General features: G+C 46.1%; 2 protein-coding genes across 4 annotated transcripts in view; both read right to left on the reverse strand.

The window, feature by feature from the left end:
- Positions 1 to 6,285, reverse strand: part of LOC104042453 (sulfate transporter) — an 18,361-nt gene extending 12,076 nt beyond the window's left edge. The window contains exons 1-2 of one of the 3 annotated variants that reach the window (XM_064459006.1): positions 6,102 to 6,285; positions 54 to 181 (exon numbers count right to left, since the gene is read on the reverse strand). The gene's annotated coding sequence lies outside the window, so the exon portion shown is untranslated. Of the gene's footprint in view, positions 1 to 53; positions 182 to 5,888; positions 5,970 to 6,101 lie in introns of those variants that run through there. The other 2 variants (XM_064459004.1, XM_064459005.1) reach the window with 2 other exon arrangements.
- LOC104042756 (tripartite motif-containing protein 5-like) lies at positions 2,149 to 22,353 on the reverse strand. The gene is given in 8 exon segments (XM_064458168.1): positions 2,149 to 2,270; positions 13,993 to 14,129; positions 14,327 to 14,352; positions 15,433 to 15,663; positions 18,947 to 19,042; positions 21,044 to 21,370; positions 21,372 to 21,664; positions 22,314 to 22,353. Coding segments are annotated over 8 exon segments (1,272 nt in total).
- Positions 22,354 to 22,576: the final 223 nt, after the last annotated feature.

Consider the following 22,576-nt stretch of genomic DNA (forward strand, 5'->3'; position numbering starts at 1 on the left):
CAAACTTGGAAAGAGCCTCTCCCCCATTATATCCCTGTTAAGCAAAGAATCACCTTCCCTAGGAGGGAAGCTGATATCCCGTAGAATAAACCTGCTTCTGGCAATGTTGCGAAATGGAGGGTGCAGCAGCACTGTCTCTCTGGGAGGCCTTCTTGATAAAAGTCGCCATCTGCAGCTTGTTCTACCATCCGAAGACAGACACAGGGTTACTGTAGTTCAACAGTCAATTCAATTCATTTGCTGAGAATTAACTACAATTAGTATATCCCTAACACTGCACAGCTTGGTCTAAATTTCATTTATATATTTTTTTTCTTAATGCAATGATTACACCTGCCAAATATTATAAAGATTTTTTTACCCAAGAAGACGCAATCTTTACACAGTGGCTTTATTTCAGCCAACGACATATTGCAAGGAATGTTCTTCACACTTTAAAAGCTGGTTTGCAAGTAAATTACATCTGACCAAAACAACACACACAAGTGGAAAACACAATGGGCACAATGTAAGGGAGGCAGAACACTTCTGCCGGAATACTTGAACTAGTCCAGGCTGCCTGCAAACAGTAAAACAAGGTGATTATATCAAAGCACATTTCATACTGGCAACCTATTGCCTGAATGTGAAAGAGCAAAACCTTTCCAAGACAGGCCCTAATGAAACTGAACAGTACCAACGGTGACCACTAGCATTCTTACAGCACTCCTGGTTTCTAGAAAACATCCAGAATCCTCCAGAAAACACTCTTTTCACCACAACACCTGCTACTACTAGTACGTCAAAGTTGTTAAACTTTAGCCAGAAGCCCATTCGCCTGGTGCTACAGTCAAGTCAAGGCCAGAGACAGCAGCAGAACCCTGAAAAATCTAACTCCTAGGCTTCCCTTTCTAACACTGCCTTGAAGTCTCGGTGTGCTAACAATGTTATTTGCTTATGTGCTAATTACACCTTCTCTGTGCAGTGCAAACATCAACCAAACTAATGTCCTATGCATTGTTTATGACCAAATTAATTACCAAATCAGTACTAGAGCTAGCCATGCTGAGGATGCCACTGAAGAGTCCCTCTCAAAATTTGTTCATTTAGTCAACATTTCACGAGTAACTATAAAACATTCACTGCTACTATCGCTGCAGTGTGAATCTCTCAAAAACATGAGGGGAGAAGTGAGAGAAGTTAATTTAAGCGTGGTGATTAAACTACCTGTTTCCCCTGCAGTCAGCCCATTACAAGGCACTGATCCCAGAGCTATGCAGAGAGGAAATGCCTTCTTTTAAACCTCGGTCTAGCTGGCTGGAGTGTACAGTTTCCATTCTTCCATTCCAGGTTTGACACTGCATATGGAAGTACCCAGAGTGCCATGCATCAGCACTATATAGCTGTTTACACACAGCCATGCCTCCAGCGGCCTGCTAGCTCAGACAGATGACTGCCTTCAGTTCTTGTAGCTAGAAAGACAATACCAACCCAGGCACCTACTGTCTTAGAACAGCCTAAGCAAATGATCCTAACCATATCAAAGGAATGCATGTAAGAGTAGAGGCAGCTACAATACTTAATGTTTAAACTGGCTTCTCTTTTCAGACAAAGATATTCAGAGATTTTTAGAACAGCCTTCCAATTAGAAAACAATTTGACCCAAGTAATCCAACTCTTCCACCTTACACCATAGCGTACTCCATAGATCTACCAGGCTACAGTGTGCAGGAGGCTATCTAAAGCCAACACACAGGACAGATGCTGATAGCCAACAGAAAACACAAGAGGCAAGGGTTCACATTTTATCTTCTGCTCTGTGCCAGGCCTCCCAAAAGGTGTTTTCATTCACTGCAGACCCAGGAACAGTGAGTGTCTCTCTGATGGGTAAGCTCCTGCATCCTTTCAAATAACCAAACACAGCTCACTCTTTGCCAGCCTGTCACTGGACTGCTACTGAAAAGGAGCCGTGTTTCGAACTGAGGCCTCCCTGGCTCCAAAACTGTGAACAGCATGATGGCATCAGCAGGGACAGGCTTTCTGCGTAAGACAGGGGAGGTACATCATCCTGTTATGATGCCCTGTACAATTCATGCTCTGTTAGATGCTGAGACTGAACATCATTGCCAGGTCTCATGCTCTTTGTGAGATACTTAATATTAAGACCGCTCACTCTCCACACCTATCAGGTATTTCTAGCAAGGCATCAATGCTTTTCTCCAGCTCCTGCCCTGTTTCATACTCCCACTCCTCCAACTCGATGCCTAACTCGGATGAGCCACGCATGGGGGCTGCAAACCAGAAAGATGAAAATAGCTCCAAGCACAACTGGGGAGAACATGCCTCTTTGTGGCACTGTTCTGAGAACAGGCAGAGGAAAGTCACACTCCAAAAAAAGGAAAAATGAAGCTTTACTGCACTGCTGGGTTAGGTAAGACCTAAGTGGAAAATTCCATAGTTTGAACTCAAGTCCTACTTCTGGTATCTATAACCTTCTTTTGGTCCTGATCCTTATAATTGGAGAACAAAGATCTGAGACTTGGACTTCTGGATCCAAAGATTAGTTCACCCAGAACTTTAATGCTTACCTATTCTTAGGGGTAAATATGCAAATGTATTTATTTGTCTCCATATTTGCTCTTGTTATACAAGTCAGTCAGTACATTGGAAGGAAAGAAGAAAAAAGCTTCAGTTTTGCCTGTCTTCTTGATTATTCCAAACTTTGATCTTATAGCCTCTTGGCCACGCATAATCACTGTATGACATACCTATACACACCTTATAATGACAAACTTCCCTTGGCTAATGCCTTCCAGTTCAGTATCTTTATTGCGTTTTAAGAGTTGTAGGCTCAGAAGAGCCGTACAAAGAATCTTCACAATGAGGAAACATGTACTGCAAGTAGTAACATACTCGAGATCACATAGTGATCACACTTGAAAGATAACTCATCCCTGCCTTCCAGATATCTAATCTCACCTACCCATACAGTATTGCAAAGTCCGCTCAGGGATTATTTACAGTACTTAAAAAAACCAGATACTACACAGCAAGAGTGAAGTGAATATAGCGTACAGAAGCATGCATCTGCAGTACTCTGCATAAGCACTTTATGTAGCTGTATTTGCTGAAGCAGTTTTATTCATTTCACAAGCAGAGAGTTGCAAATCGAAAAGCTTTTCACCCAAAGCTCAGCAAACCAATACTGTAAAAGCTAAGGGAAAAATTCACCCCAAAACTACTTTTTATGTGTAGCAAATTACTTGAATGAGTTTGTTTTCTGAGATTTTACTAAAGATTTTAGTAATGAAAATCCTTCCGATTACCTTGTCCCTCCTCCAGGACTTGCAGACAGCTCACTCAAACCTCAGAGTTTTTCTTTAACGAGCCAGGAAACTCCAACATGAAACCCAGACAGTTCAGGTTAGTTCTGCACAGTGCCGTAAAACATCTCCAGCGTAGGTGATACTCAGGTTTTTTGGTCGTGTCTAGACAGTAATGTTCTAAGTAAAAAATCTTTTTTGGCTACTAAACTCTGGGCATATACTGGATCTTTGTGTTGACCTGTATGATAGCTTTCTCTACGTGGCATGAAAAGGGCCTTTCAGCACACAGTCACTGCCTCTCTTGATGTCAGGACACTAGGAAATGACACCACTTCCAACACCCGTTTCACCCTCTTCTGCCTGAAAGCATTGCTCTGTATTATTTTTGTAACCATTTAGCCCAAGCTTGCCTAGTAAAACTGGATTTTGTTCTCAATAAAAAAAAAAGCAACACACCAAAAACCAAACCCACCCTTTGGTTCAGTACACTGAAAGATATTCTGTATATTTAACTTGGAAAGGGAGCTACTGTGCTTTTTGTTTTGAAAGCTGCTATTTACATACAACTAATTTGCATGCCTTGAATTCACTTTTATCAGCCCCTCTGAGCTTGAATAATATCTTCAGGGGGTGTCTGACTGCCACAAAGCTCTACTTAAGATACAAAGAAAAAGACTGCAATACAGAACTGAGGACATTTCCAGTATCTCTCTGTTAGTAAGTGACTGCCATAAAATAAAGATATGGGGTAGTACTGCATTCTTGAGATCTGATGACTTTTACAGGCTCTTTCCGGATCCCATTTGGGCCTTTCTTACTGAGCTCATGACACGGCAGACGTGAGCTTGCATCTGCCTAGTACCTGTCTTTGGGGAAACACTACCTGCAGCACAGGGCCTTGCTGGCTCGGACTTCATTTCTCTGTTGCAGATCACAGTCACACTGGAAGTAAGGGAATAATGGATTCTGAAGCTCACTCACGTGCTGAAAGAATGTATTACAAGCTTAAACTTCAGATATGAGCAGTAGAAATTACATTAAAAGTATTCCATCTGTGACACCAATCTCAGTTTTCCAGATTATTTTTCTAAATTTTATGTGCATGAGTCATCACTGTACACGATCACTACCCACCCTCACGTATCCACCTGACAGACAGCAGAAGTTGCATTCACTTAAATGCATGCACTTGAAAACTAATGCATAAACTCAAAGGGGCATGAACAATTTTTGAAGAGATGTAAAGGAGAAGCAGGTGAATGAGAAATGAAATTTCCACATGAACTGAACCGGAGGTAGGCTTCTACCTCTGAGTCCTTAGAAAGTCTCATCCTCAGGGTGTAAAACGAAAGCATATCACAACATTTTGATAAGTAAATCTTTGCCCTCACTCTTGTCAGACAACAGCCTTTTCCAAATAATCACTTAACTTGTGGAGCAACAAGGAAATTCAACATTGCCATGATAACACTGAGGTAGGCACTGGAATTGCATTGCATGTACCTTGGAATAAAATGCAGATTTTTGACAAAATCCTTAACATCCTCCCAACAAAACATTCAAGCTACAAACATTTATTTCAACATGAGACTTAAAAGTCACACAAATACTGACACCTTACCAGGACCCATTAAAAAAAAACATACCCTATTTACCATGTCTGAGCAACGCATTTGGGAACAGAGGTACCTTACTGTCAGCATAACCACCTGCCATTAACTCAAGCAGGAAAGCCCGCAAACCTGGACAACAAAACCTTGCTTGCGTGAAATATTTGATCTCCTCCTCCTTCAAATGCTAGTTCTTCCGAGCGCTGGCAGCAGCAAAGCTGCCAACTGACCTTGAACGGCCCCCAGCCTTTTTGGGGAAGGTCCCATAGAAGCCGGTGGCCCCGCTCATGGCCAGCCCTTCCAGGCACGTTGGCTCACCTCTGAGAAAGCAGCTGTTCGTTGAGCACTACGGTCACACCGCCATGCCCTGTCTGAAGCAGATCCCTCTTGAAGATAGCCAGCTGCAGCCTCACGCAGTGCTCCAGGAGTTTCAATCTGAACCGGATTTGTTACAGAGAGTTTGCAAAGCAGTACCTTCAGCAAGTCGCTTCTACGTTAGGACCCTCCTCCCGCCCTTACCGTTAGCTAGGGAAGGCAGAAGACTGAAGAGCTGTGTTCGGGCAGCGAGGCCGGGCAGCGGAGGCGCTGCCCCGCAGGCGTTCCCTCGGGCAGCGTCCGTGGCAGCGGGCTGCCGGGCACGGCGGCGCGCTGTGCGGGCGGCCCGGCCGGCGCTGAGCACAAAGCCACACGCGGGGTGCGTCCTGGATAAGGGGGCACTTAAAAAAAATTTTTTTTCAAAAACTAAAATCTGCAAGAACAACGTACAGCAAGAAGAAACTCTCGCACTTTTTATACTCCTGAAATTGCAGTTTTGCTGAAAGCCTATATATCGCTTCAGAAGCCAACCAACATTTAAACTTCCAGGACAACGAAAGTAAAATTATAATGTTTTTAGTACAACATTCGGTTTCATCCACTCGACCCCAACAGCACCGCCTCGGCACCTAGCCCCTCCGGCGAGAAACACCCCCACCTCCGCAGCCGGCGCTCTCCTCCCGGCCCCTGGCTTTCATTTTCTGTTTTCCTCTTATTATTTTGAGGCGCCGTCCTGCGAGCCACCCCACCGAGCGGGGCTGCGAGCAGCGGCCCGCCTTGGGGAGCCGGGGCGGGCCCAGGGCCGGAGCCCGGGGCGCCCTGCCCGCCCGGCCGCCCTGCCCGCCCCGCCACCGCTCAGGCGCCCACTCACCGCGGGGCCGCTCCGGGCGGACCTCGGCCGGCCGGCCGGCCAGACAGACGGACCGACCGTCCTCCGTTGCTCCCGGCAGCTCAAGAGGAGGCGAAAGCCGAGCCGAACCCGCCCATCGCTGCCCGGGGAGGGGAGGGGAGGGCCGGGCCGCTCCAGAGGGCCCCGCCGGGGCCCCGCTCCGGCCCGGCCCGCCACGCTGGGTCTGCCCTGCCCTGCTGGGCCGCCCACACCAACGCCCGCCCTAACGCTTCGGTTTTTACTTTCTAATTAATTCCAAGTGCTTCTGAATGAGAGCGGCCCGAAGAGCCTGGTGCGGAGAGTGACTCACTTGGTCTGCTCCTTAACACAGAAGAACAACCACCCTGAAATAAAAAACGAACCTCAGGAACTCTAGTGAAGAGAAGCCACTTTTCAGATAATAAGTTGCACTCAACACTTTTAAGTTGAAAGATTAATTATGTGCTGCTAGCTTGAGGTAAAGTGACCTTAAACTTTCCATGGATGTCATAGATGGAGATACCAGAACAATTTCAGATGGAGAAAATGGCCTCATTTTGCTTTGTGGTATCACTAGTATTCATAAAAAGTAGTCTTTTGAAATCCCTCCCTGATGTTTACTCCAGTGTCCAGATCTGTCTGGGAGGTACTTCTAGCTGAGGAAGGATGGGGGATCTTTAACAATATTGGTATTGATAAATACCATTTTTCTGTTCAGTACGCTTTATCTCTGGAGTGGAGGTTCAAGGTCGGAGGGGCCGTACCCTGTCAACCTTACCTTCTCTGTTTGTGCAGAAAAGCAGACATTCCCTGAAATGGAGCATTGCCTAATATTTGCGTTTCAGGTGGAACCTCAAGCTGCCAAAAAGCCCATCAGTATGTGGGCAGAGAAAGTGAGACCAACTTCAAGCCTGCAGAATCCATGCTCATGTTTCTTGGTGTTAGGCAGATGCTAGAAGTCTTGATGTGAAAATTCAGAATATTCCCAACAGTAAACATTTACCCTCTCCACAAGGGTTTAACTGGATGTGATGGTAACTAGAACACACAAGTTGCAAAGGAAACAAAAAAGAGCTCCCTCCCTCTCCCCTGGCTAACCACTGTCAACAGCATCAGTGGCTCTAACTTCCCAATCCTCTTCAGGACTTCCACAGGAGTTTTAACTGAGTTTAAAGTATATGATGACTCCAAGTCTACCAGAGTAAATCCTTGTGAGGAGTGACACCTATGACGACAACATTAAGAGGAGCCTTTTGTGCAGGGACTCTGCAGAAACCTAGTAAGAAACCACAAAACCAAGCAACAGGCATTATAGCATTTTCATTGTCCATCTAGAAGCATTGGTGGTGGAACAATTTGGATCACCAAATACATCTTGTCTTCATGGAAGAAACAGGGAAATAAAACTTATTGGAGCACAAATAAAGAACATGATGTTAAAAAAATTCTCAAGCATTCATTTTTTTCTTAATCACTGCTATTATTAAGGTCTTTTTTTCTTTTTACTGTACACTGATTTGCTAAAAAGGGGCGGGGGGGGAATCCAAGTAAATATTTAAGATAAGTAAATCATTTAACTTTCAGCTGCTTTCTTCTTCTTAAGGTATATTAAGTTTGATGGTTAATATATTTCTGTGCTAAGGGAACCTTTGGCCTTGGAGAAGTGTGCCTCTGAGCTCCTCACCCTCTAGAATCTCCTGGCAAGAAACGGTGATCTGAGCCTTGCGGACACACAAACGCTAAGCATGTGCCATCTGCCCATCCTACACAGCCTGCCTGTCAAACCCGCTGCCTCCCGTTCTCCAGATCCCCGCATCATGTTTATGATATCAAATCTCCAGACACCAGTTTCTCAGACTACAAAATAACCTGGAAAAACACTCTGTTTTCTTCTGCTGGGCGCATACTCCTGGGCAGCCCTGCGTGCCACAGCTGGGGAAGTCATCCCACCTTGCCTCTTGATCGGCAGCTCTCAAACAGTGCTGCTGCACCCTGGTCCCCTTGGCAAAGAGGGCTGCATGGGGCAGTGTTATCATCCCTCTCTGCCCCACCAATAAAACCCCTGTGCAGTGGCTCTCCCTCGTTCTTCTCGGTCCTCTCCAGGCTTCCAGCTCTGCCTAATCACTCAACAGATAAAGGCACCCTCCAATTTCCCCCAACTCTCGGCTGGTTTATGCCACCTGGCTCCCAGCCTTGTGTTAGGAGCTTCCTGCTTTCAGTCATGTCCTCCTGCTACCTCCCTGCCTGCTGCCTCGGTCCTGCCAGCTGTACGGCTCTGTGGCAGGATGGGTGGGCTATGGTGAAAGCAGCTAAAAACTTGTGGTATTTTCTCTCCTTGTCCTTCCTTCCCTGTACAACTTGCCATCCACTGAGATTTGGGGCTGCATTTGCAAAATGTTGCATGAACTTTGGAGGTGGAGAAGGTGGGAACTGCCTAGCGTGCTGCCCAGAGAGTGAGATCTGTCTGCATATCAGAGCTCGTACAAACCTGCCTCCCCATGTGGGCAGCTTGTCTGGCCACCCAGACAAACATCAATAGTGTAAAGAAAAATAGGGACAAAACAGAAGTAACGTTAAGCTACCCTGAGATTCTTGACCTTGAGCCTTTGAGGGGAGCAATCAGGGGCCTAGGACAACCTTCCCCAAGACCTCCCATGGTTCCCTGTGTGCAAAATCAAAGCGGTACCCCTGGGGTTTGGTGACCAACCTGCAGTCCTAGAAGGCCCTAGTGTCAGACACATAAAGGTCCAGATGTGGCATGCCTGACTTAGAAAGTCTATCAGACTAACTAACAGAGAGAGTCATGTCCTAGCTTTTGAAATGCGTTTTATTTATGCATTTGATTATAAATTCAGCCACATCATGCAATGCTTGGCAAAAGCAAAAAAAGAGCCATAAAATCAGCTACCTTACTCTCCTCCCCTCTAAAGGTTTCCATCAAGGATGAGAAAAATGCCAAGTAAAAATGAAGTGGGAAGGGAGGGAAAAGAGCACAATAAATAATGAAAGATACAATTAATCAGAGTCCTTAGGTAATCAAAAGACTTAAGCCATAAAGATATCAAAAAGAAATAAGCTCTGTCCATATCTCAGGACTACGTATCTCACAATTATACTGCTATCACGAAAGAGCATTCTGCACAAATATCTCTGCAGAATTGCTACACTCTCAGTGTATGCCGTGGTCCAATATTGTCTCCTAGAGTCAAAAACTAATTATGTGTTAATATTTTCAAAGTGTTGTTGTGGGTTAGAAGGCTTAGTTAAATAATTGCTGGATTCCAGTGTATTTTCTTACATTGCTTTCGTCTAGTCTTTCACCTCTCTTTGTTTCCTCAAGGCTCATGCATGGAATATTAAAGACATGACAACTCTCAAATTCAGAGGACTCTATCTTTGCTAACACTACAGCAGGCAAATGTATAGGGGAAATAGACTGCACCATCAGCTTGGTATCTAACTCAAAACATCTACCTTCCTAGATATTAATTTTCACCCAAAAGCTTTGTGAGCCGCAGTGTTAAAAAATACTTTTCCCAATCTACTAGAAATGAAAACCTTTGCTTTTGCCATATAGCATCAGTTATAAAGTCCTTATCTCCTGAACCACATTAATTTTGCTTACAATAGAGTCACCTTCTGCTCTGTTTTAGCAAGTGTTTACATCAGCCACAAATTTGAGTCCAATAAGCCTAGCAGTTAAGAGCTACATGCACTTTTCCCTCTGAATCAGATGCTAGGCAAGTTCCATCCAGACAATTACTGTCTCCCTTTTGGTCAATAAGTCCCATTGGTCCTGGGTTTTAGTTACATTAGGTACCTTAATCTTAGTGCAATACTGTATTATCTGTGATCAGTGCTTCAAAGGCAGCGTTATATCTGTCCAGTGAGGGCTGCAGAGCCCTTCCTTAAAGCACCCACGGCCTTCACCCATCCTGCTCTCAGACATACTCGCTTCTTGGCTGGTCCCAGCCCTTCTGAAAGCCTCTTGTGAATGTGATTCCATTCGTGACAACTGGATGGTCATCTGCAATGAAGGCTTCTAGGAGGACCCTTCTCTAAACGGGTCACAGACAATTCTTCCCCAGGGCTCAGAGGTGAAGTGAGTACCTCATCCTCCCTGGGGAAGGAAAATAACATCATGGCTTCTCCAAGACTGTCAGAAATTGTGTTAAAAAACGGGAATTGCTTGCAGGCAAGGGGGTAGCCATATGTCCAGAAACATGCTGGTGAGGGCAGCTGCCTGGGAGTGCAGGAATTGCTCAGCACCCTGCTGCCAGTTGCCCTTTTCCTCAGCTGGCAAGGGGGAGATCGGTTCTCCGGTCCTCCCATGGCAGCATGTGGCTGAAGGCATGGAAATACATGTTTGTAATGCAGATTTCGCTGAATGCTAAAATGGTATTTCGGAAGGTGCTACAGAGGTGATGATGCTTCCTAAGCATAGCCAAGGCAGGACGTGCTGTGAGATGGCGGAGAGGGAGTTACTTAAAATACCGTGCTTGAGTACATCTCTCACTCTCTGTAGTGATCTGCAGCAGTGCAGTAACTTGCCTCCTGCAGCAACACCAGCACCGAACTGCATTGGCTGGTCATGGCTCCTTCTCATAGGGTGAAAACAATAACTACCTGGCAGCCAGAGAGAAGCCCAGGTAATAAAAGTGCCAAAGGACAGGCTCATTTCTTTTGCCTCACTTGAGTGGTTGAGAGCAGCTGTCCTTCGTGTCTCACTGGCTTTGAGCAGTAAGGAATATTTGCAAAGTCACCTTGAGCTACTGCTGAGCTCCCAAAATTTGGCCACACACTTTTTGTTATGCTGACAATTGATGTGTGCTGCAGAGCAAGGGCTGCAGATCCATTACAGCTTGGTAAGTCCATTTAACAATGAAGGGAGATGTTACTCTAAATCTGGGATGGATTTTGCTGAGTTGATTGTTTTTAATCCCTGCAATGTGGTGTATGTTGATTATCACAAGTAACAAAATAGAGCTGTAGCCATGAATCCTAATTTATATAGAAGCACCCAGAACTTTAGCTTTTATTTCTTAAAAATGTTTATGTTGGCAACATTGGTTTGCAGTAGAATTTTTTTATCATTTGGAGAAGAAACACCCAGGTTGTGAACCTGCACGTCGGATCTGAACCACAGCTAGGCACAGAGCAGCCTGCAGGCAACCGAGAGTGAGCCTATCTGCCTGGCAGTGTCCATGGAATCCCTCTGTGGAGTTGACATGTGCAATAATGGCCTCATCTGGGGAGCACAGCATGTGCTTGATCAGAAAAGAACATCTGTACACATGGAGATGTGGCCAGTAAAGCATCCTCGTATGCTGCTGACCCTGGTATTTTGCATGGCTCCTTGAGTGCTCTGTAGGAGAAGTGCTAAAATGTGGCTCAAAGGCTAACTAAGCTGGTTTCACACAAAGATAATTAATTCTTTGCTACAAAGATCACTTGTGTTAAATGTGATAATCCAAATTTGTGGCATGGACCTGAACAGCTTTCTACTGCAACCATCCACAAACAATGCTCTCAACAATTAATTCCTGGTGAAAGTATGAAATCAGACAGCCTTGCTTATATAGCCATTTATTTCATTACCCAACTATATAATGACAGCATGGTCACCCCAATTATTAGTACACAAGTATCATTAATACCATGAGATGATAAATTCTTAGCGCTTCTTTTCTAAATTTGCATATGCTACAGAATTGCTTTTAATAGCAGGTATGCAGGGGAGGTCAAGACACCTGGCAGGTCCCCATTGTAGGAGGACATTTTTGACAATATTTAGCTTGTTCTTTCCTTCTCAGTTCTGACTTCTTTTTTCATCTCTTCCTTACTTCTGGCCATACGTGGACTTTGTTCACATCTGCTGCTTGAAGCACAGTAATCCATTCAGTTGTTTTGTGCTGTAGGAATACACAAGATGGAAAAGCTTCACTTACTGTAATAATAAAGTAATATTTTATTGCTATGCTAATAACATATTTGGCAAGTTGCTTCCAAGTGCAGCTTTGCATTGCCTCAGAAAAAATATTTCTTCTCCCTCCACTGTTTTGAGTAACTGTCTGGTTCTGTATAGAACGCAGACATTGTCTGTGGAAGACTCAGTTCACAGGACAAATAAATAGCCACATACACTGATTTAAAAAAATACCGCTAGATTTGATGCTGGCATTACGTTAAATGAAAGTAACTGTATTGTTAAGCTGCACTGTGTAATTAAAACTCCATTTAATCTCTTACCTGAACTGTGTGCCTCTTATGCTTTCCATCCATTACCAGCTACATGAATTATTGAAAAAAGAAAACAAGATTTTTTTTCCTGGTTTTCCAAATGTGTCTGGTAAAACAAGTATGTTTGCATTTAGGGCAAGACTACCTTGCCCTCAACCCCCCCATTGGACAGCTGTTCTCAGACACATCCCTTCCAAGGTAAATTTTACCATTAACCTGTCCCTAAGTAATGCTTGTCAGAAGAGCATATTTTTCCCCTCCGAAAATTAAAAAGTGGTGAAGGAAGTAAGATTTTATTTTGAATTTATGATTTAAGAAAACTTGTTTGCAAACTGAACTTTAGTTGCAGCAATTAAATAATACAAAAAAAAAATCTTTCAAATAACTTCTAAATAAGTTTGGTGGTGTTTTGGTTTTTTTTTTCAAAAAAAAAAGCTTGTAGAAAAGATGCACCACTGTGCCCCACAGAAATCTATTTGAGCATTGGACTAGTGCTATCTAAAGGAAAACACTGTTTAGAGATTCAATATCTCCTGCAGCATTCGGATTTGCATTGGAATCCTTTGAGGCACTGGGTTTGCTCCAGCTCCTGCTCAGTTGGTGGGAACCCCTCCACGTTTTTCACTCGGAGCAGGCTCTGACTTTACGGAGCATGGAAACAAACCTAGTCTCTCCCTCAGTCTGAAGATAAATGATTTTTCTGGGGACTTCGCAGAGATTTCTGCCCGCTGCAGATTTTGAGAATTGCGCCCTGAGGCTGCACTCCTGCTAGTCTCACTTCTGGCAAGGAGAGGAGATGCGTGCAACAAAATGCTGTTCACATATTTAGGTGAGAGATTTTTTCAGCAAGACTCACAGCCCCAGGCCAGAGTCCTGAGGAATAACTAGTATTTTTGAAGACTTACAGTTTGAAAAGGTACCAGTATCTGAAGCCTCACTGTAAAGAAAGTGTTGAATGTTAGTGCCTTGTAAAACATGAATCACATCCTCTTAATAACGAAATATGAGATGTGAATAGATCCGACCCCCTCTTTTGAGATGAAGGACAGCCTTCTAGACTCTGCTTGGCTCTTCTTGAGACCGAAGCAGAGGAGCATAGGACACACAGCCCTTAAATAAACAACTGTTGGAGAAATTTGCAGAGAACATTCGTAAATAAAGAAAAGGATTTACCTGTTCCACTTAATTTGTTTGGTGAGTTCACCTAAGAAAGATGGATAAGAATGTTTCACAAAGCATTCAAGTTTGAGACGTGGTACCCCTGGATCTCATGGTCAAGAATAAACTAGGTGGGGATGGGGGTGGGCAAATGAAGAGGACATTTCTCAAAAGTGTGATTGAGCACCCAAAGACTTGGGAGGTAGGTGGGAGCGGGAAACCACAACAGACAGAGGAGAATCTGGCCTTACGCAGGTTAGGAGCAGACCTCTTCCTTGTTATCCCCAGAAATAGTCTTTCTGCCCCCTTTGCCCTTCCCTCTCCAACAGCCCCAGGATCCCATCCAAATCCTCATCAGCCCCTCAAGGCCACACACGTGTCCCTATAAAGGAGCCAGTGTTCAGTGGCTATCAGCCTGGCACACTGAGCCCCATGCCTTGCCGTTTTCCTCTCAGGGTCAGCAGTGCGTGGCAGTGGGTCGGGGCAGATCACTCACTGTGCACGCCTTGCATCAGCAAGCTCAGGCGATTCACAAAGTCCCGCATCAGGCGTCGATAGTGGTGGATCCTGGCCTGATCCAGCTGCGCGACCACTACGTCCATCCTCCTGATGCTGAAATTCTGACTCGAAATCCTAGGGCGCAGGCAGTGATTTCACCAAGGAAAAACCATTTAGCATCAGAAAGTTAACAAACTCCTTTGTTAGGAAGGACTCTACAAAGAAGAGGGCACTTTGGCAACACGAAGTACCAGGTAAACAGCTCTCCAATAAGATTAAGTGAGCTGCAATTGTTATATATTGTTATTCATTTGGCAATGCCCTTTGCTTACCAATCCTGGATGGGAACTTTCAATTGCTGAAAATGAGAAAGGGGGAGGCGTTTTGCTAATACCCTTGTGCAAATAGTGCTTTGACCTGCTGCAGGCAGGCTCTTACTCTTCTAGCACAACAGCCATCATGATAGAAAGAAAATGCCAAACATATTAAATGGTGTCCAGGCTTCTGGAAAATGACTTTGATCCTACAGGCTGGATTTTGACTTGCGGCACAGCTGTGAGTAATGGACTGTGCTACTGCCAGCACAGCCACTGGGTACACGGTGATTCAAAGTTTTTCTTACAATCCAAGTTCAAACTCAGCTTTAATTTGTACAAGTTACAGAGATGACATCTTAAAATCTCGCTAGATGTTTGTTTGAGCTAGCCCTTCATGCAGCTGGGGAGTTTCATGCTACAGCAAAGTCTGTTGTGGATCTGTAACTTTCTGGTGTGGTTGGTGTTGTTTTGCACCGTTGAATTATAGCTGATACCCAGGCATCAATTAGAAAATGATAAGGCATAAATTAAACTTATCACTTGCAAGAGAAGGGATAATAAATCTGTCTAGCTATTAAGCTTGTCCACAATCAGAAGCAAAAATTGGTAGGAAATGAGCCAGTTACCTCAGCAGCCAGGGGTCACCAATATGCATCCAAGAGCGTGTTGATGTAAACTGAACCCTATGGGCTTCATCTCTGATAAAAATGTTTTCTGGTAATAAAAGCCAGTGGTTTTCATCAGAATGCAGCAACCACACAGGTGCCAAGGAAACTGAAACTTAAAGGGACCACCGGAACGGCAGGCAGATGTCTTTCCATCCTTGTTAACTCTGTGGACGTGGTGCCCTCTGATTCGGCTGGAATAGGGAGCAGCTTTGCAGTGTAGGGTTTGGGACAGAGGGGCACCCACAGTGGGGTTTGTTCCCAGTTATCAACACCATATTTTTTCAAAGGAGAAAACAAGTGTTTCAGATGGAACATACCTGTCCCTAGCCAGTTTAAATTCCTACAAATAGGATTGCCCAAAAAAAAGGAAAAAATTATTAGTGTGATTCCAGAAAGGGCAACTGGCTGAGAATAAGGCATATTCATGAAGAAAAGCAGAATACTGCTGCTTACTTTGACAAAGATGAAAATATCTTGTTGCTCTCTCATCTTCTGCAAAGACTGAAGATGCTGCGCAGCCTCATCTTTCCTCTGTTCCATCTCCTTCTTCACTTTGGTAATGTCTGCCAGTTGATTTTTCTCATTGGATTGAATGTCACTCAGGATCATCTCTTTCTGAGTAATTTCTGTCTTCACCTCTTGAAACAGCTTTTGCAGCTGAGAAGTCACTGGTTTTGTATTGGTCTAAATGAACAGATAAGAAAATGCTGCACTGTATCAGAAACCCAACACTTCATCTTAGTGTCTCTGTTATTAATTAGGATCGCATCTATCCTTTGCACTGGCTTTAGACGGAAGCGGACAATAAGCATCCGCTTAGAATATCTGATTAAAACGAGGGTTATGAAAATTATTGTGCTATAGTAACAAAATCAGATAAAATTCAGCTAGCAATGTGAGAATTATATCAGTACACACTGAAAATCCCACTTGTAGACTCAAAATGTTCTTCTTTTATTTAACAGATAGAAAACTTTAAAAAATGTATAATGATATGTACAATCTGTGGTTTGCCAGTCCTGCAGCAGGGCTTTAAACTAGGTTCGAAGTGGGAAGGGATGCAGCCAGGCCCACCAGGGAGGAGCTTAGGGGTGGCGTGCCAAGGTTGGGGGTGAAATCGATAACCCAACTCAAGTGCATCTACACCAATGCACACAGCATGGGCAATACACAGGAGCAGCTGGAAGCCATTGTGCAGTGGGATAGCTATGACTTAGTTGCGATCACAGAGACATGGTGGGATGACTCTCATGACTGGAGTGCAGCAATAGATGGCTATAAGCTCTTCAGAAGGGATAGGCAAGGAAGGGGAGGCAGTGGGGTGGCCCTGTATGTTAGGGAGCGTTTTGATTGTATAGAGCCCAGCGATTGTGAACATAAGGTCGAGTGCTTATGGGTAAGGATGAGGGGGAAGGACAAGAAGGCAGATATCCTGCTGGGGGTCTGTTACAGACCACCGAACAAGGACGAAGAGATAAATGAAGTGTTCTAAAAGTAGCTGGCAGAAGTCTCACAATCGCTAGCCTTGTTCTTATGGGGGACTTCAACTTGCCAGACGTCTGCTGGAAATACCATACAGTGGAGAGGAAGCAGTCTAGGAGGTCCCAGGAGTGTGTAGAGGAGAACTTCCTGACACAGCTGGTAAGTGAGCCTATCAGGGGAGGTGCCTCGCTTGACCTCCTATTCACAAACAGAGAAGGACTGGTGGGAGGTGTGGTGGTCAGAAACCGTCTTGGGCTTAGTGACCATGATATGATAGAGTTCTCGATTCTTGGCGAAGTGAGGAGGGGGCTCAGCAAAACCACCACCACGGATTCTGGAAGGCAGACTTTGGCCTGTTCAGGACACTGGCTGGGAGAGTCCCTTGGGAGGCAGTCCTGGTCGGCAAAGGGGTCTGGGAAGGCTGCGCATTCTTCATGAAGGAAGTCTTGAAGGCACAGGAGCAGGCTGTCCCCAGGCACCGCAAGACAAACTGGCAGGGAAAACAACCAGCCTGGCTGAACAGGGAGCTTCTGCTGACACTCAGGAAAAAAGGGAGAGTTTACCATTTTAGGAAGAAGGGGCAGGAAGAGTACAGAGATCTCATTAGGTCATGCAGAGAGAAAATTAGACAAAAGTCCAGCTAGAACTCAATCTGGCCATTGTTGTAAGAGGTAACAAAAATGTTTTTACAAATACATTAACAACAAAAAGAGAGCGAAGGAGAATCTCCATCCTTTATTGGATGCAGGGGGGAACATCACCATGGAAGATGAGGAGAAGGTTGAGGTATTTAATGCCTTCTTTGCCTCAGTCTTCAACAGTAAGACCAGTTATCCCCAGGGCATTCTGCACCCTGAGCTGGAAGGCAGGGATGGGGAGCAGAATAAACACCCCATAATCCAGGAGGAAGCAGTTTACGACCTGCTGTGCCACCTGGACACTCACAAGTCTATGGGGCCAGATGGGATCCACCCAAGAGTACTGAGGGAGCTGGCAGAGGAGCTCGCCAAGCCACTCTCCATCATTTATCAGCAGTCCTGGTCAACCGGGGAAGTCCCAGATGACTGGAGGTTTGCCGATGTCATGCCCATCTACAAGTAGGGCTGGAAGGAGGATCTGGGAACTACAAGTCTGACAGCCTGACCTCAGTACCAGGGAAGGTTATGAAGCAGTTCATCTTGAGTGACCTCACTAGGCAAATGCAGGACAACCAGGGGATGAGGCCCAGTCAGCATGGCTTCATGAAAGGCAGGTTCTGCCTGAGCAACCTGATCTCCTCCTAGGACCCGGTGACCTGCCTAGTGGATGAGGGAAAGGCTGGACTTTAGCAAAGCCTTTGACACTGTCTCCCACAGCATCTGCCCAGAGAAGCTGGCAGCTCATGGCTTAGATAGGTGTAATCTTCGTTTGATTAAAAACTGGCTGGATGGCTGACCCCAGAGAGCTGTGGTGAATGGAGCTAAATCCAGTTGGTGTCTGGTCACAAGCGGCGTTCCCCAGGGCTGAGTGTTGGGGCCAGCCTTGTTTAATATCTTTACCCTGGAGGAGGGGACCAAGTGTGCCCTCACCAAGTTGGGTGGGAGTGTTGATCTGCTCAAGGGTAGGAAGGCTCTGCAGAGGGATCTGGACAGGCTGGATCGATGGGCCGAGGCCAATTGTATGAGGATTAACAAGGCCAAGTGCTGGGTCCTGCACTTGGGTCACAACAACCCCACGCAACGCTGCAGGCTTGGGGAGGAGTGGCTGGAGAGCTGCCTGTGGGGAGGAGGACCTGTGGGTGTTGGTTGACAGCCGGCTGGACATGAGCCAGCAGTGTGCCCAGGTGCCCAAGAAGGCCAACAGCATCCTGGCTTGTATCAGGAATAGTGTGGCCAGCAGAAGGGCAGTGATTGTGCCCCTGTACTGGGCACTGGTGAGGGCGCACCTTGAATATTGTGCTCTGTTTTGGGCCCCTCAGTACAAGATGGACATTGAGGTGCTGGAGCGTGTCCAGAGAAGGGTGATGAGGCTGGTGAAGGGTCTGGAGGACAAGTGTTATGAGGAGCGGCTGAGGGAACTGGGGTTGTTTAACCTGGGGAAGAGGAGGCTGAGGGGAGACCTTATCGCTCTCTACAACTACCTGACGGGAGGTTGTATCGAGGTGGGTGTTGGTCTCTTCTCCCGAGTCACTAGTGATAGAATGAGAGGAAATGGCCTCAAGCTGCATCAGGGGAGGTTTAGATTGGATATTAGGAAAAAATGTGATTACTGAAAGAGTGTTCAGGCATTGGAACAGGCTGCTGAGAGAGGTTGTTGAGACACCATCCCTGGAGGTCTTCAAAAACCATATAGTCGTGGCACTTCAGGACATGGTTTAGAACATATGGTGGTGTTGGGTTGATGGTTGGACGTGATGATCCTAGAGGTCTTTTCCAACCTTAATGATTCTACGATTCTATGAATTCTATGAAAGATGCTCTTGATTAGTGATGACCTGGGTACCAACCTTGAGCTGATTCTCATTTTTCTGAAGCTCTTCTAGGGCAGTAGCTAAAGCGCTTTTATGTTCCTGCAGCCATGTCACGATGTCTGAGAATTCACCCTAGAATCCTAGACAGCACTGAACTTCATAGCAGGGAAGCATCATAGGTAGCATTAAACCAGACTGGCAGTTTGTGGAGCTGGTGAAATGGCATGGGCACCTTCTACCTGCTTGCTTTCACCAGCAAGTCCTATAATAAACTGCGTTCACTTGCCTCCTCATAGGGCATAACAGAAAACTGATATAATCTTGAAATCTTTCAAGTCAATGTTTAATTTTTATATAAGTGTAACTTTTTATGTGCTAGATTAATAAACAACTTTCCCTTTGAATAAGAAAATATCACTTTAAATGCATAAATCTCACTTTATCTGTTAAAGCTCTGTTCCTGTCAGAATCTTCACATGTGCCTAATGTGATCCAAATCCTTGGTTTTCGCATCTGTTAGCAACTGTGGGACCTGAGGATAAGGTAATAAGCAACCCTCTTTTCTGAAGATCAGTGAAACAGTGGTACTTAACTCACCCAGCTGTTTTTTTTAACAGATACCACAATCATTGACTGCTGTTACACTGCACAATAACATATTTCAGAGGGGACATTAAACCTCTTCAGGGTTTAGACAGTGACTGAATGGTTCTGTTTGCTTCTAGCTGCCTCCAGCAACGTTTTCACACCTTGAGCACCCATGAATGGCCACAGCAGACACAGCTGCCAGATTCCCATTTCTTTAATAAAGATGATGCCAGAAAGCTTAAGTTTTCCATGAGATAGTTGTTGCAGGTGGGAAGTTCTAATTTTTGAAAAATTTAAAGGCAAATAATCAAATTTGACCAAGGTTCCTTGCAGCAAAACCCGTTTATAATTCCTCTTAAGAGCTGCATTCCTGATTTCCCTGCCTATCCTGGGGAGTTAAAGAAACCCAAACCAATAAAAACAAAAACAACAACAAAAACAAACAAACAAACAAACAAACAAAAACCCAGGAGGAATATGCAGCTGAGAACTCAGCTTACCCATGGTTCCCCATACACAGAGCTGTGTTTCTCCTTTACCAGCTTCAGGGATGAAGGAAATGGCTGCTATCCTACACAACCCACTTCTGTTGGCAGCCCTGAATTTTTAATATGTGACTTGGGGGAGAAAGTTAGTTCGCGATATGTGTAACTGCAAAGGATGCTTCCTGCTAATTCCCGAGGAGGCTGTGACCTGTCCTGAGGTCCAGAGCAAGCCAGATGTTTCCTGCCCACACACTGGATTGCTGCAGGGTGTTTTGCTTGGGCTCTAAACTGAGCCCAGAAATTTCAAATGCAAGCCAGTGAGTGAGCATAGCTAATGCATTTTATCCCCTCACTCTCAGCTGATTCTGGATCATTTCAAGGACAGCAGCTGGACTCATAGGCAGGGACATCGAGGTCCTACATCTCTGTACATGCTGGGACGCTGACTCGGAAAAACGAAGGGCAGAGGGAGGAAGGGGCCAGAGGGAAGGGCCTCGAGAGGGAACACCTGTTTCCCAACTCAAAGCTCAGCAATGGTGGGGTCCCCGAGGCTCTTCCAAGAGGGAGAGACTTCTTAATCCCTGGAGGAATACTTCTTAATCCCTGCCAGGAATACATTTATCAGTGGCAGTTTGCAGGTGCCTGGGGTTGCACAGGACGGGCATGCGCTTGCTTCAGTGGTTCCACGGGACAGTGGAGCCCCGTGCCTGCCTCTTGCTCTCCTGCACACACGTCCACATCAACACATGCTACAGGATTTATCCATCCTTGTCCTGGTCAGCCCCAAACACCCTTCTCTGCTCTTCTCCCTCTGTTTATCCTGCCAGACTCCTTTGGCAACACAAAGGAGGAAATGAAATGCAAATTTCAGCACAACGCACCAGTCCCTGCTGGGGCGGACAAGAAACCCCCTGAGCTGCTGCCTGCCTGCCCTCACACCCCCCCCGTCCCCATTTCCCAGTGAAAACCTTACTGCCCCTCCTGTGGCTTCCCCCCTTCCTCCAGGTCAGGAGTTTGGAGCAAACCCTGCAGGGGTCGTGGGGAGAGGAGAGCCCCATACCAGCTGTTTGTCATGTGCCTCCTTCAGGGTGATGATATTGTGGCCCTTGTGGCATGCCGCAAAAGAGCAGAGCACGCAAATGTACTGTCCCTCATCCTGGCAGTAGCACTGCAGCAGCCTGCCATGCTCCACGCACCTCCTCTCCTGCACCGCACCGCCGGCTCCCACCTCCACCAGGATGTGTTCCTGCTGGGAAGCCTTGGCACTGTGTTTGTTTAGATGGGCCTGGCACAAAGACGCATCACAGATCAGGCAGTTTTTCACTGCTGGCTGGGCCCAATCCAGGCAGAAGTCACAGGGAACCACTTCCTTCTTCCCCTCTGCAGTCCTCATTCTGTTGTACTTTGGGAGCGGTGGCCAGAAATGCCTCCACGGTGCTGCACAGCTGGAAATTCTTCTGCAGCTCCAGGATGGGCCCCAGCTGGAGCTTGCACATGGGGCAGGAGTAAGGGGCTTTGGATTGCTGCTGGGCACTGAGTGCCTGCTGGATGCACTGCTTACAGAAGCTGTGACCGCAGCTCAGCGACACTGGGTTCCTGTACAGAGACAGGCAGATGGGACAGCTGAGTTCATCCTCCAGGCTGGCACCCCCTCCAAATTCTTCCTTAGCTTTTGCCACGGCTACAGAAATGGTGTATTAGCCAGTCTGCAAAAAAAGAAACTAAAAAGATGTTCTTGGCATTGTGCCCCCGTTGGAGACCCAGCCCATAGGCTGCAAGTCCTTCCTCTCCGCCGTGTGACACGCCAGCAGAGATACACTCCCAGTCCTGGGCTCCACCCAGAAACAGCTCTTGTAAACCATGATGGCTGCTTCTAGACATTTGCCCTCAGTTGCTGTGTGGTCTCAGGCAGCATCGCTCCCTGTGTGAGCCCCCAGCAGGCTGGTGGGAGCTGCGGGTGCTGGGGAGGCACTCACGTGCAGGACACGAAATGGACAATTCTCCTACAGCCCTCTGGTCTTCCAGAAAAATCCTCCATCCCACACTAGGGGCAGCGAATTAGAGATAAACCATGGATGAGAAGAGTATGAGCCTGGCTAGGGTAAGCCAGGAATTCCTTCTGCTTTGTCTGGTTTTTCTTCACAACAGTTACAGGTAAAATAGGGAGTACCCAGGGGAAAGTTTTACTGGGACTTGTTGAGGCTGGTCTCTGACCTGCAGCCAGCTGACAGGGAAATGGAGGCTGGTAAAGGCTCCTGGAAAGGCACTCTAGTGTAGGAATATCCCTGTACTGTGTCATGAGCCTTGCTTACCTCACTTTGTCCCTGTACCACCTGAGACCAGGCAGAGCAGCAGCCACTGCGGGTACATTTGGGAGACCCAACTCAACCCGCATGGATTTCCGTATCATTTTGGCGTATGAAATGCAAAAGACGAAACACAGCCACTTTCTTCTAGGACTGAACAAGGATTTCTTTTAGCGTATGCAAAACTGCAGTGTCCCTCAAGGTCCTTCACTGTCCCTGCTGGGGCAGAGACCTCCTGCCTGGACCTCTTCATGCAGCTCTGTCTGAAGGCTGCAGAACCACAGGCA

Source organism: Phalacrocorax carbo, chromosome 8, assembly GCF_963921805.1.
Source record: "Phalacrocorax carbo chromosome 8, bPhaCar2.1, whole genome shotgun sequence".
In the NCBI taxonomy this organism is placed as follows: domain Eukaryota; kingdom Metazoa; phylum Chordata; class Aves; order Suliformes; family Phalacrocoracidae; genus Phalacrocorax; species Phalacrocorax carbo.